This window comes from Cavia porcellus, unplaced genomic scaffold (assembly GCF_034190915.1).
Source record: "Cavia porcellus strain 051 isolate PalLab524CR breed Dunkin Hartley unplaced genomic scaffold, mCavPor4.1 scaffold_31, whole genome shotgun sequence".
Lineage (NCBI taxonomy): Eukaryota > Metazoa > Chordata > Mammalia > Rodentia > Caviidae > Cavia > Cavia porcellus.
In genome coordinates, this window is record NW_026947514.1 from 39,999,603 (window position 1) to 40,013,205 (window position 13,603).

General features: G+C 46.5%; 1 protein-coding gene across 1 annotated transcript in view; it reads right to left on the reverse strand.

The window, feature by feature from the left end:
• Prkch (protein kinase C eta) overlaps positions 1-13,603 on the reverse strand; it is a 197,995-nt gene that overhangs the window by 46,982 nt on the left and 137,410 nt on the right. The window contains exon 10 of the mRNA XM_063241086.1: positions 7,312-7,466. Coding sequence (XP_063097156.1) covers positions 7,312-7,466 — 155 coding nt within the window. The remainder of the gene's footprint in view (positions 1-7,311; positions 7,467-13,603) is intronic.

Sequence of the window (13,603 nt, forward strand, 5' to 3'; positions counted from 1 at the left end):
TACCAACTACGTGAAGCCCAAACTCCCAGGCAGGGCATCTCTGACACTATGAATTTTCCATCACATAACTACTCTCCTACTTCTTAGCAATACAAATCTAATTTTTGGATGGAATACTGTCACCCATGGTACTGTATTTCCTCACTTGTCCTGTAGTCACATATAACCCATAATGCTACTTTTGGCCAACTCCGTAGTAGGGATTATGCACAATTTGAGGAAGATCCCTTAAAGAAATCCAGATGATTTAGTAGGAAAAGCCTTTGTTTGGCCTTTCTTACTGACTCAAACTGCAATTCAGACCCATTCCTGGAGCTTCACCAACCATCTTAGGCCAGAAGATGACCAGGAAGGTAACCGAACAAAAATTTCAGAAATCTAGGTCCCAGATGATTTCCTGAAGCTTCCACTGCAGGCTGAGCTGCTGCCTCCAGACTGTACACGGGAGAGAGCTGTCTCTGTCTGTGGGGATCCACTGCCATTTCTCCATTTCCTCTGATAGGCAGTGGCGCCAAACCCTAAGTGACACAGCATTCAAATATCTCAGGAATAACAACCGTTCATCGTGTCACCTCCATTACCCATTTCCAGTCTGGTTTTTCATGGAACCTCACTATTTAAACTTGAGTACCATCAACATTTTTGCAGTTTTTCACTCTACCCAGGAATGCTCAGACCTCCCTGTTCCCTCAGTCTTACTCCCCAACCTAAACACTCTCCCAATTTTGTTTAGCTTTCAGTTTCTCCCGTTTGGCTCACCTTTTCCAGGAAGTTTGCCCAAGCATCTCAACTGAGGGGCCAGTCCCTGTACTCCCAAAATGCCCTGGGCACCCTGGAATGTCAGTCTTCCATTACCTGTGGTGGGCCGTGCTTCTCCCCCCCACAGAAAGGGCCTGGAAAGGCGGAGGGCACATCTGCTTGGTTTGGGCGACACCTATGACACTACTCCTGCAGCAGAGAGGCGGCTCAGTATGTTCTCATCTCAGCTGGCTCTTCCTCACTGAAATGGGCTCAACAGAGTTGAACATCCCCAAATGGCAGATTAAGTCTTCAAACCAGCAGTGAGTAGATGATTAAAAGAAAATTTTCTGAACATATATATATATATTTTTCTGGAGACAGACAACAAACTGCAGATGAAGTATTTTAAGAGGACATTTCCTGTGAAAGCAAGTTACAGGCTGGGAGTTTCAGGTGAGTTCTCTGTATGTAAAACAGCGCTCAGCCCTAGGGAAGCCTGGAGGTTTCACCAGGCTCTGATTCTGTTGCTGAGCGTAAGCATGCAGACTCGGATGCAAGGACCTCACTGTGAACTACAGATGGCTCATTCAGAGTGGCAACAGACCATCCTAACCCAACTGTTAATGAATATATTTTGTAGGATCATCAAATCAAGCCTTGAGGTCAAACACTAAGATAATGAGATGCCGACTGGGGGAAGACTGGCCTTCCCAGACCCCAGCCTGAGAAGCTGTCAAACTTGCTGTGCTTCTTTTGGCCACTGGGCACGTGTATTTGCCACCCCTGTGGTCTTGGATGCTCTTTGTCCCTCCTCACTGGTGACCTCAGCCTGGGAGTCACTTCCTTAGGAAGTTCTCCCATTTTCCCTGTGCAGATGGGTCCCCGTGAGAGGGTCTCTAGGGCATCACATTTTGCTTCTTCACAGTGCAGGCCAGCTGCAGTTTCTGTTGCTGTGGGCACTTGTTTGCTAGTGTCTCCTTCACTAGGCCAGACTTCACCAGAAGTATTTTTGCCTTTGCTCCCCATGTCCTTGGCAGAGAGTTAGTGATCGGTGAGTCCCTGTTATATGGTCTTTAAGGACTGCAGGGGAGAATGGAAAAGGCTGAGAGCTTTCTTGCAGGCCAGGGGAGACCGCATTTGGGGAAATGTCAAGCGACTCTTTAAAGCTGGAAACCTCTGAGCTCTCCCTCACATCCTTAAAAAAGAAGTCTGGGATGGTGATTACTTTCTGGTGACAGAAAAGTGAGTACTGAGTATAAGGCCACTCCTTGGAGCACAGCATGACAGGAAGAGACAGGAATGTGACTAAAAAGTTCCGCGCTCTGCACCAATGCCCCGGGACAGCTTACCGCCAAAAAGCTGACACAAAAGTTACTCATATTCTGAGCATTCTCGTGACTGGCATACCCTGAATAAACAAGGTCTGTAAAAATAACAAATGACAACTTGTAGCTGCCTTTACCACAGGCAGATCAAGCAAGAGTAACCTACTTCTTAGAACAGAACAATGTTATTAGAGGCAAAAGGAAAACAGAGCTTCTCAGTTTGACAATCATCCTGAACTACAAAGAAAAATATTCTCACTAGCACAAACAGAAAAAACACAAATAAGGGACTGATTTGTACCTAGATGAGGCAATAAATAATAAGGTTCCAAAATTCCAGGCTTGAATGAGAGCTACTCGGGGAGTGCGAAAGCCAGCTAAGAAACACTGAGGAATAAGACAGGGCCGTGGGACTGGGGAGACGAGTTGTTGCCACCGCTCCAGAAGAGCACAGCTGCAGATGGCACTGACGGAGAAATGTCACATCCAACACTGCCAACAAGGTGACCCGGAAACGCAGCCCTTACGAATACCTAGCCAAGAAAGTCACGCTCACCAAAGTGACCTCACCAGGGAAATGTGAGGCACAGCTATCCCAGCAAAGTCCACAATGTATGGGTTTCTGGAGTCTGAGAGACACCAAAGGCCCTTTGTGTGCCCTTGAGAAACACTAAGTAGATAACATCAAAGACTCACATGTTCACACAGTTCCAACTAGGATGTTCAGAGCCTAGCTTAACAGAACTTCTCTTGGGACACTGTTAGTCTTCCCAAAAGACAGAGGGAAGGGGAAGGGAGGGGGGCGGGAAGAGGAGGAAAAAGAAGATGGAGATGGAGTGGGAGATGAAGATTTCTCTCAACTGGAGAGGAAATCAAAGGTGAGTTTCTCTATAAGTTAATGAGCTCTGTAAGAATAAGAGTGGAAGACAATGTGTCATGTCTGACAGTCAGCCTCTGGGGCTGACTCTTGCTCTCTGGGCTGGTTCCACATCTGGAAAATGGAGTAGTGGAATACCACAGTCAGTGCATGGATTATGATGACTACACCAAGTGGCCAGACCCACGTGCTGGGAAGTGTGTTCAAGGGCTCAATGTAACACAAGAAGCAGGAACCAAAATTTAAACTGTGCTCTCCTCTGAGCTCTTCTGTACACAATGTATTTTAGATACACTCCTTGCTTCATCAGAAACAGCAAATCAAATGTGTGCTGGCTGGCTTAAGAGTCTGAAATTAAAATGCTGGTGATGGGTGAATTCTTTAATGCAAGCTATAAAATGGGATAGAAAATGATGCCAGTAAAGCTGAGAAATGGGCTTCACGCCTCTTTGTTTCCTAACTTTTCTGTAGGATTTGATTCTTGGGGGGGTGGGTGGAGAGAAGTCTATGTCATACACAAAGTATTCACGAGCACCGTCTGGGCTCCCCATCAGCCAACAAGCCCAGGACACAGGGATGGACAGGCTCTTTCCCCTTGGTCAAAGCAGCTCTTCCACTGCCCACTTTCAGCCTGCTCTCCTTGAGCTCTGGCTGTGGTAGTTTCCAGAATTTTTCCAACCAAAGGAAAAAAGCCAGATCGTTCTACTGTATTTCCTGGGCCTGGGCTTCAGTTGCTCCACAAAATTCAAGTGAGCATGTCGAGTCTGAGAGGCAGAGTCACACAGGTGTGGCTGGCCTGTCTCATCCCATCCAGGCTTTATCACATGTTGGGAGGCACTGAAGGCTCTACCTTCTAAGGTCTTATTTCATTAGGACTTGCAGATGGCACCATTTTTGTAACTTGATGGAAAGTAAATTATGAACACATTCCTAGGGGAAAAAAACCCATTCTAACTAGACAGGTCAGAAGCACCTTCCAGAGAGATCTGATAAAGACATGTTGGGCCCTGCATGATTCCTGAGGCTTTCTGATGCTCCCAAGTTTCTTATTGGGCTCCTAAGTCAAATTCAAACCCTTTCTCAAATGTGCCCTTGAAATGTGTGAACTGCAATGACTCGGCTTTCAAAGCCTTACCCTTAAGAATCTGGTCTCAGCTATCAGCCTGAATGGAATGAAATTATCCTGTGTAATAAATCCCCAAGACCAAAATAGCATTGGAATCTATCCTAATTACATGTGCTCACTTCAAAGTCAGTCATATCAGTTGAAGCCTGAACATGGGATTCAAGTCCAAGAGTAAGTTAAAATTGTTTCTCAGAATTGAACCACAGATATCATGAACCGAAATAAAGCTTCAAGATGTGAGCTGATACTGCTTCACCAGAAGCGACAGCAGTTACAGCGCCCACACTCTCTGCATCACAAGACAAATGCAACCAGGGAATGCAGACATAGGGACATGCATGGCGGAAAGCAAGCTTGCTGTCTTGCACCAGGCAAGCCAGTGCTTACATAAAACCCTGAGCCATCAAGGAAGCCTGACTCAGTCCCTGCTGTTCTCCCTGTTCTGCCTCGTTTTCCTGAGTTCAGGGGAATTACAAGCCAGCTTCCTGCCTCCATCTCTAAGTCTCTCGGAGAAGCCAGCGTACTTCAGTGATTAAAAGCATGATTTGAATTCTGGCTTCACAGAATTCCGGCTCACAGCCTGGTTATTAATGAAGGCTTTCTAAGCCTTAATTACCCACCCAAACAAAGTGAATAATGTTGCTGTTCTATAATAACACTGTTAGGATTATGGCAGAAATAGAGGCAAATATTGGTACTGTACTAAGCATTTGGTTTAGCTCTTGTTGCTTGTATTATTACTATGTTGATTTATAGCAGAAGTCCCTGTCAAGCACAGAAGTCACTGTTTTTAAAAACGGACTGTGGATAAGCTCCCTTTGGGGTGAGCAGAGCAGAGAGGAATGGATAAGGTGGGGAGAGGTGAATGCCCGGCAGATTCACTGCCCCGAGCAGACCACCACTATGGGCAAGAGCTGTCAACTACTTAACCCATTACAAATCACACGCTGAGCAGAGTGGAGAGAGGGAAAGCCCTCAACAGAACCACCCGGAGGACACCACAGCCTGCAAGAAAACGTGGATACCTGAAGTCACTTGGGCCAGACCCCCTGACTCAGTGGGCCCACTACTACCAATCTGTAAGCAGATGCTTCCCCTGCATGTTCCAGGCCTGGCTCCCAACTCTGCACACTCTGGACCTCAAAGTGTTGGGTCTGTGAGCACAAGGCTACATCTAGCTAAGGTTCAAGGGCTCTGCCTTATGAGGTATCTGCTGTACTGCCTTATGTTATAAATTAAAAACTGGTGGTCAACTTAACGCCAGCTGAATTATATCAGAATGTGCTGAGCGTAGATGATTCACCTGAGGAAATTTGCCTGCATAAATAGAGACATGGAAAAGGAGAAGCTAGGCATTGTGGGTTTCTCTAAGTGTTGCTGTTTGAGCTGCTGGTTCTCCTGGAGGAGCTCATTATGACTAGCTTCCCCAGTGTAAGTTCGACCAGTGCATCAGAGGAGCTTGAGACCTTGTTGGTGAGAGGGGTTGTGGTTCACTTTTGGGGAGCTCTGGTCCTTACATTGAGCATCACTTCCTGGCTCCAGAGAGGAAGACGAGTGTCATTTAATCTCCAGGAAAAACTCATCATGCTGGCCTTCTGGCATGTACTCAACTGTTCCTATTGTCGGAGAAGCTTAGGACCTCTGTGTTGCTGAGGATGGCTGAGGTGCTTCTCAGGACAGCCCTGGTGTGAGTGTCACTGGAGCCGAGACAGCCCTGGAGTCTCGGCTCCAGTATAGAACCCTCAACCTATCAGCACAATTCCTTCACCCTGCTGGCATAGACTTTCTGGCTTCCACTGCTGACCTTTGGGCCTCCCCAGCATGGAGTCCAGACTCCCCAGACTGTGTAAGTCCTTCTCATAGGCTCTAGACATCCAGCTGGACTCATGTGAGGCACTGTCATGGTTCTAGGTTTTCTTCTGGACTCATGTAGGACATTGCTGTGGGATCCAGGCCCTTGGCTGAATGTAGACAGATTTCCTGTACTTTCTTGTGTTAAACTCTGGGTGACCATCATAAATAATATTATAAATTCTGTGTCCTGATTCTAATTGTTATCCTCACAACCCCTGACTACAATACTTAGTTTCTCACTTTTTTCTGGCATCCTCTTTACCAGTCTCACTACCTACTTCCTTCCTATGTTGACTTTCAGAGTATTTAAGAATATTCAGTTTCTAAAGTTCTCTTACACTTTGATAATGATGGCAACATTGCTGTGAGCTTGTAGAAGATGCGGCATTTAGCAAGCCGAACCAGTAGCAAATTTTAATCAGGAATTATTCACTATAGCAAATGTTAAATAGAAAAGAGCTTTTGTCAAAGGAAAACAACTGCATCATAAGAGAAACAAAAAAAGTATAGGTGGCAACTGCATTATAATGTGATTTAGAGAACAGAAAGAAAGGTCTGGTGATTCATTCTTAATTCTAGCACTCTGGGAGGCTGAGACAGAAGGATTACAAGTTACTAGTCTGAGCAACTTAGCAAGATCCTGCTGTGAAATAAAAAATTTTAAAAAGGGCTGGGTAGGTAGCTTATTGTGAAAGCCCTCAGTACTGAGAAATAAAAGAGCAGAAGCATATTGACAACATGGAAAGAAAACCGTAAGAATGAAAATAATCTGAAATTCATTATTTCACTTCTTATCCCTCAACCTTCTGACTAAAGTTTCATTTGATACGTACCACATTCTACCATGAATCAGATCTGAGCGCATTCAAATTATGGTATACCATGCTCAAAGACTAAGCGTCATGAAACGGAATCAAATGCTTTTTGGGAGGGGGCTCTAGGTGAGAAACATAATCAAGTACAGCACTGCTCCCATGATCCATGGTGAGCCCACCCCATCAGACTGTGATTACAGCAGTAAGCCTACTATTAATCTAAGATTGAATTCTTAAAATTGAATGGGTCCGTGCTAACCAATACATTCCACATATTAAAACGGGGAAAAGACCACAGTTAAGTAATCAGTACCTGGTGGGGCTTGGCTACAACAAAACAAGCCTTTAGCAAACCCTGTTGGGATCAACTTGTATACAATCCCTTCCATGCCTGTCTACTTTATCAATACCTGGTGGGGCAGTGTTACTTTGGAGGCAGGGTTTGTCACTGTGTTACGCATTTATTCAAAAGCCCACATTTGTGAATTTAGTCCCCAGAAGACTAATTGATTATCATGAAAGACGGAAGGACGGGCATGAGTTAGAAGACGGGGAGGCAGGCACCCAACTCACCGGTAGATGATACCCTTCTCGTGGAGGAACATGAGCGCCGAGACAATCTCTGCAGCGTAGAAACGTGCTCGGGCTTCATCGAAACGGCGGGACTTCTGGATGTGGAACATCAGATCGCCTCCATTCACAAACTCCATCACAAAAAACAGGCGGTCCTGAATGTAAATACAAGGGGCAGCAATCAGCCTAGGGCTCAGCACACACAGTGCTGCCTTGGGAGGATGCCTGAGGAGGAGGGCTTCTCCATGGAGGGACTCCAGGAACCATCCCAACAGCGGGCTGAGGAGCGGAGATAGGTTGGGGGATCCCTCAAGGGAAGACTGACAACTGGATCTGTGTAATTCCACATAGCTCTGGATTTTCCCATCAGTCCCAAATAAGAGAGCATCAGGCATGTCTGGATCTGGTCCTGGCTCTCCTTAATGCACAGGGAAAGGAAGACAGAAGCTGGAGTCCAAAAGCAAGGGCCTAGATCTGTGCATGCAAGGTCACTGACAGAAAGGAAAGGATACCGGGCAGGCACTTTAGTCCTCACGGGTGGGCAGAGAGCAAAGAAAAGAAAAGCAAAAACCCTTTCGATAATCAGCAATCAGAATTGTGACAGCCGCCTCAGAACAGCCTCCACGTCAGGAAGGCCCTCGGTCCCTCAGAAGTGGGACTGTAAAGTGAGCAGGAGGCCGCTCTACCCAAGGAGACGTGCTCATGCACAGGTGAGCTGGACTCTTAAAACAGTCACCAAAGCCATACTGTAGGCTTTATACCAGTGGTAGAATAAAGTGCTATGGGAAGGAAGTTGCTTGAAGAAACAAATGTGTAAGTGGCAATTAAACAGTCACCGTGCTAACATGCACAATGTAAAAGGTTTGAATGCAAAAATCTCTGAGATCAACAGGTGTCTGCATCCCCAGCCAGTAGCATTTATGAAGTTCCCAGGTAACCAATGGGAACTGACAAAGAGAAGCATAAACACAAAACTGACACAGTTCTACCCATAAAAATCTGGCTACAAGAAACATGGTACATAACAAACACCACTGCCAAGTTACACGATCAAGCAAATCTATACATGCTGATCAATACTGTGAAGGAAGAACGGAGGAAGCAGCCACATCTGGTAACCTGACGGGGCTGACAGAGGTTTCTGAGCAAGTGATCCATGATTCAAGGCCCACCGCTGGGCACAATCCATTCAGGGCACTGAAGCTCTCTCCAGGGGAGGAGCACAGAGGTCACCTTATGGAGAAATCAGTACTGAACAACACGATGTGTGCTACAGAGGCCACCTTTCTTTGGGCTCCCGGGACTGACTCCCCACACCTCACAGCAGAGCAATGGCGGGGAGTCCATGTGGGGCAGCTATGATCTCTATCAGAAAGTGGTGCAACCTGTGACTCCCAGGCCCCAATTTTAAGTCATACATTGATTAGAAAGTAACACTCTGCACTCATTAACTACTTCTCTCTCTACTAACAAGAAACATGAACTTAAGGGTGGAGGGGGAGCGGCATAATTCATAAAAACAAAAACTACCACCAATAATACAGCTAACTCCTCGGGCAGATGGCAGGCAAGATAAGCACAGTGAGCCCTCTGACTGAGTAGGGGCCCTTGCTGGGTATGACTGGTAGGAGGAGAGGCAGAACTGGGTGGGAAGGGCTCTGGTGAGCAATGGCTGCACTGTTTTCTCCACAGTAAGGCCTCTGTGATGGGAGCAGGTTAGCTCAGGGCGGGCTGCAGGGCAGGAACACGCTGCAGACACCTCCCAGAGGGCCATCTGCACAGGAGTTTCTGTGCTGCTGTGGTGTACATCTGGAAGACTGAGGGGGAACACTCAGAACAGTCCCTCAGCAAGTGGGTCAGCCTTACCCGTTCTGTTAAACAGCCTGCCAGCCTTCTCACGGATGTGACTGGCAATCACGTGAACTGCCACTGCTCTGAATACCTGATTACTACTGGAACTGGGTCAGTAGGTGAGTGGCCATTCCTAGGCTCCCAAAATTACTGTCCTTGGCAAGAGTTTCTAAGATTGTAGGTTTGAAAGAGATAAGGGCCTGTGTGACACAATCTTTTTCATGTCCAATGCTGAAAAAGCCACATCTTTAGGCAGCTTCCAGACCTGGGGGAACAGATGGCACCCCCTGGTCTCACTCATTCTCTTGTGTCTTGCCACCGCCCCCCGCCAGGCCTGCACCCAGATGACATACAGAATCTGACACTTTTTCCTCTGCTGCACAGCACCCAAAGAGATCATATTTTTGGACTAAAGTCTCCTTTCCACCTTGAATGGAAGGTACAATACACAGCCCCAGGGCTACAATAGCATTTTACAACAGGCAGGAAGGGGAAATGAGCTGGCTAAGATACAACGAATATTTGATTAAAAGTAATGGTCTGTCCTATCCAAGACCTCCAGTAATGCCACAAGGGAGAAAAATAAAAATACATGTATTAACTAGCAAAATGTGTTTTTGCTACAAGGAACTCATTTACCTGCACTCCTAGTCACTTTATTTTTAAATGTCTGCTGCAGAAGAGGAAAAGATTTGTCAGTATTTTCTCCAAGATTACTGAAGCAGAAGAGGAGAAAAATGACAAGTATCGCCAGTGTTCAGGAAAGAAAATCCACTTATCATGCAATGGGGGTGATGGTCCATCATCACAAAATAGTTTCATCAAGCAAGTTATCGAGTCCCTCCCAGAAACACCCAATAAACAGTAGTGCTGCTGCAGGTGCTGCCGCTCAATGAAGATGCTTTCAGTTAAAAAGATCCTACGTGTGAATGTACAGAATGGCTTCAGTTGCAGCTAAAGACACACACGTGCACACAAAGGACAAAAAGCCTTACACAGTGGCAGAAATTAGCTTTAGCATACAGAACCTGGCACAGGCTGTGGGATCTGGGGTGACATTTATTTCTTTATTCTTTTCAGTATCTCTCAACGTTTTTCTTACTATCAGAAGCAAACTAACATCATGTGTGCTTACTCTACATTTTTCTGACTTTGAAAAACAGAAGGTAAAATATTGGGGGAAACGTAGTTTTAAAAGCTACCTTTGAGAGTAATTATTCAAGCAATGGAAATTAGACAGTGAACACAGAAAAAGGGAGTCCCATATGCTACTGTTCATTATTAAGGAACACAAGAAGCTGCCCTTCTGCCCTAAGGGGCATTCTGCTGCCTGGAGTAATGAGGACATCAGGCTGGCTGGAATAGCATCCAAACTGAGAAAAAACTGGCTCTGGTTTGGATCCAGTAGCCCCAAGGGCCTGAGCTATGGCACATGGGCGCCCTAGCATCTGCTGCTGACTGGGCACATACTGTGTGTCAGGCCCTGGCTGGGGCCTAAGTACCCTAAAGTTAGGGAACCCACTCCTGCTCCCATACAGACAGCCCAGCTGCAGGAGGGAAAGGGCCGCAAATGGGTTCTGAGGGCGTCCCAGGGCTCTGACAGGGCATCTAAAGAGCCTGGAGGCTGGGGTGGAATCAGGAAAAGCTACTGAGAAGAGCCAATTCTAGCCTTGAAGAGGACACCAAGGTCACTCAGAGTAGGGCCCGAAGAGGGTGCTAGAAGATGAAACAGCAGAAGCACAAGTGTCAGGCAGTGTGCAGGACTGCAGAGGGAGAGGACATGTCCAGCGTGAGGCCTCCCTCGCTGCTAACTGCTATTTCCATAGTCAAGTGTTTGCAGAAAAAGCAAAACGCTAACGAGGGTGTTTTCTTTGACCCCATCCCAGGTCACCACGGCTGAGACTTGCAGGGCCTCAGTGCCTATTAATAAACATGATCACTCACCTACTGGCCTCCATCAGAATTTTAAGCCCAGTGCCTGGGGTGAAACAGGTGGCGGCTCTGAGGTTTGGCTTGAAAAAGACATGCCGCGTGTGACAAAGCAACACTGGCCATGAAAACAGATCTCTCTGTGGAAAGTGTACTCCTTTGGAATTAGCTGTACCAACCTACAGGAAATCTTTGGCTTTTTTTTTGTACCAGAGATGGAACTCATGATCTCACACTCACCAGGTGTTTGTGCCCCTGAGTTAAATCCCTGGCCCACCTTTCACATTCCATGAATTCCTTTTACAAAGCAGAGACCTAGTGCAAAGTTCAAAGAGTAGGCAGAAGACAACCTTTCACCTACAAACCCACAGTCTGTGCTATTACTGAATTGGCCTCAATGATTACTTGTCCGATGCCGAATCAGACTTCACCCCCGAACTGTGAAGCAACTGGATGAAGCATTTTTGGGGAATCTTGCATGAGGGAGGTGCTGCATGATGGATTAAGGTTGCTGTGAGTCACTTGAGGGAGGGAAGACTTTTCAAATCCCATCCTCAGCAGACAACAAAGGTGGCTCTTTCTGTATTTAAAGTTGTGCATGTAGCAATTTTGGTTTTTCTAAAGTCCAGTTTCCTAAAAACTGAGCTGAAACAACTGCATGGATTCATCTAAGGATTTAGGCTCCTCTAGGGCAAATCTGCCCTAACTTGTATGGTAAGGAAACTAACATCCAAGAGACAGGTTTAACCTCAGTTCTAAAGCCAAGTGACCAAGCCTTTGTCTATTCCTTGCTCCTCTCTTTTGTCTCTGACTCAACTAGCCACAAATCCATGTCATTAGCACAGGATGATGAACACCTGGAGGAATAAAACCAACTCAGAAACCCCTTTGTCCCCACGCCCGCCCAGTGTGAGTTACAGGCACAGAGGTTAGCCAAGCTGGTGTCTGGTAATAACAGAATCCCTGCCATTCATTGCCTGCTCTGGTTCCATTAACCTGCTGCAGCCAACTCTCTTTCCTGGCTCTCAGACCAGGGCAGTTACTTCCCCAGGCTAAAGGGGATAAAAATATCCTCTGGACTGATAGCAGCTGTCAGTAGTGGGCATTCCTTAAAACTCAGCATTACTGATTGGTCTCAAGAGCTGAAACTGACACACCAATGCATGGAGAAAAGTTAAAGATCAAAGCCCTGGTTAGATGCATGTGCTATACCAAGGCAGTAGGATCCCCAAGGTGACTATCTAAGGAGCATGACTGCAGAGTGGTGGCCAACATCTGTGGAGCAATCTGTTCAGAGCACAGTGATCTTCTTCTCAGAGAATTGCCCAGCCTGCTCACACAGTCTACATCAAGCCTCCTGTGCACTAGCTGGACCAAGCTGGGCCTTCCAGAGTCTCTTTTCCAGAAAACTCCAACTGAGAGAAACAAGTTTTAATTATTTGGGGCTTTGTATAAGAACAGAGGTAATATGAATAAGGAAGCTGAGGCTGCCTTTGTGGTATGAACATGTGATACACTTTGGTATAACAGAGCAGCGGAAGTCTGTATGGACAGACAGACAGGTGGACAGACGGATATATGGACAAAGGGATGAGTAGGTGAAAGGACAGAAAAGACATGTGGAGAAATAGTCAGAAACAGATTGGGTAAGGTGAGTGAGATGAGATGTAAACCACCCAAGTTCCTCAAGTCTTTTTAGCTTGAGACCCCCCACCAATGAGTCCTGGCCAATTTCTGCCCTTGGGTTCCGTGAGACACTTATCACACCTCCAAATCTTTATTTTCATTCCCACACCCTCTCTCAGGCTTGGGTAGATTATTTTCTGGAAATTTTTAACTAAACCACACATCAATTTCTAATGGATTAGAAATTTCCTCACTCATAATGAAGATAATAACATGGCAATGATCATGTGAGGACTAACCAGAAGCAAACAGTCTTGCACCATGTCCAGCCTGGAAAAGAATCTCAACAGAGAGACGCGATTGGTAATACTCCCAAGAGGCCAGAGCTAAGCCTCAGAGTCCTGTACCCCAGCACCAAAGTTCCTGCTCCAACCACAAGGAGCACAGGGCAGTAAGGAAGCCTGAGCTCCGCAGCGGGGACGCCTGGAAGCAGAAGCAGTTCCTGCTGCGCTTTGTTTTCTCACTCTCAAAACTCACAGCTGCAAAATGGGGACAATAAGATGACTGAACTCACAGGCTTCTGTGACCTAAACAAGGGAAATTATAGTTGTGAACAGTGCCTGGAACACAGTAAGTGCTCAAAATACATTAGCGACTACTATGATTAGTCTCATCACAATGGCCACATGTGCTGTGGCTTCAGCTGCCACAGTTGTCCACCTAGTTACACTAGGTACAGGAAGGGCCCTCGGCTGGAGCTTTGGCCCGCATGCAGCAACTGCCATTGCAGATGATGCAGAGACAGCACCTCCCCTGAGGACTCTTCGGACTAACAGAGGCACACACCACACACGGAAACAGCCACAAAGCGGGAGCTGATTCAGCG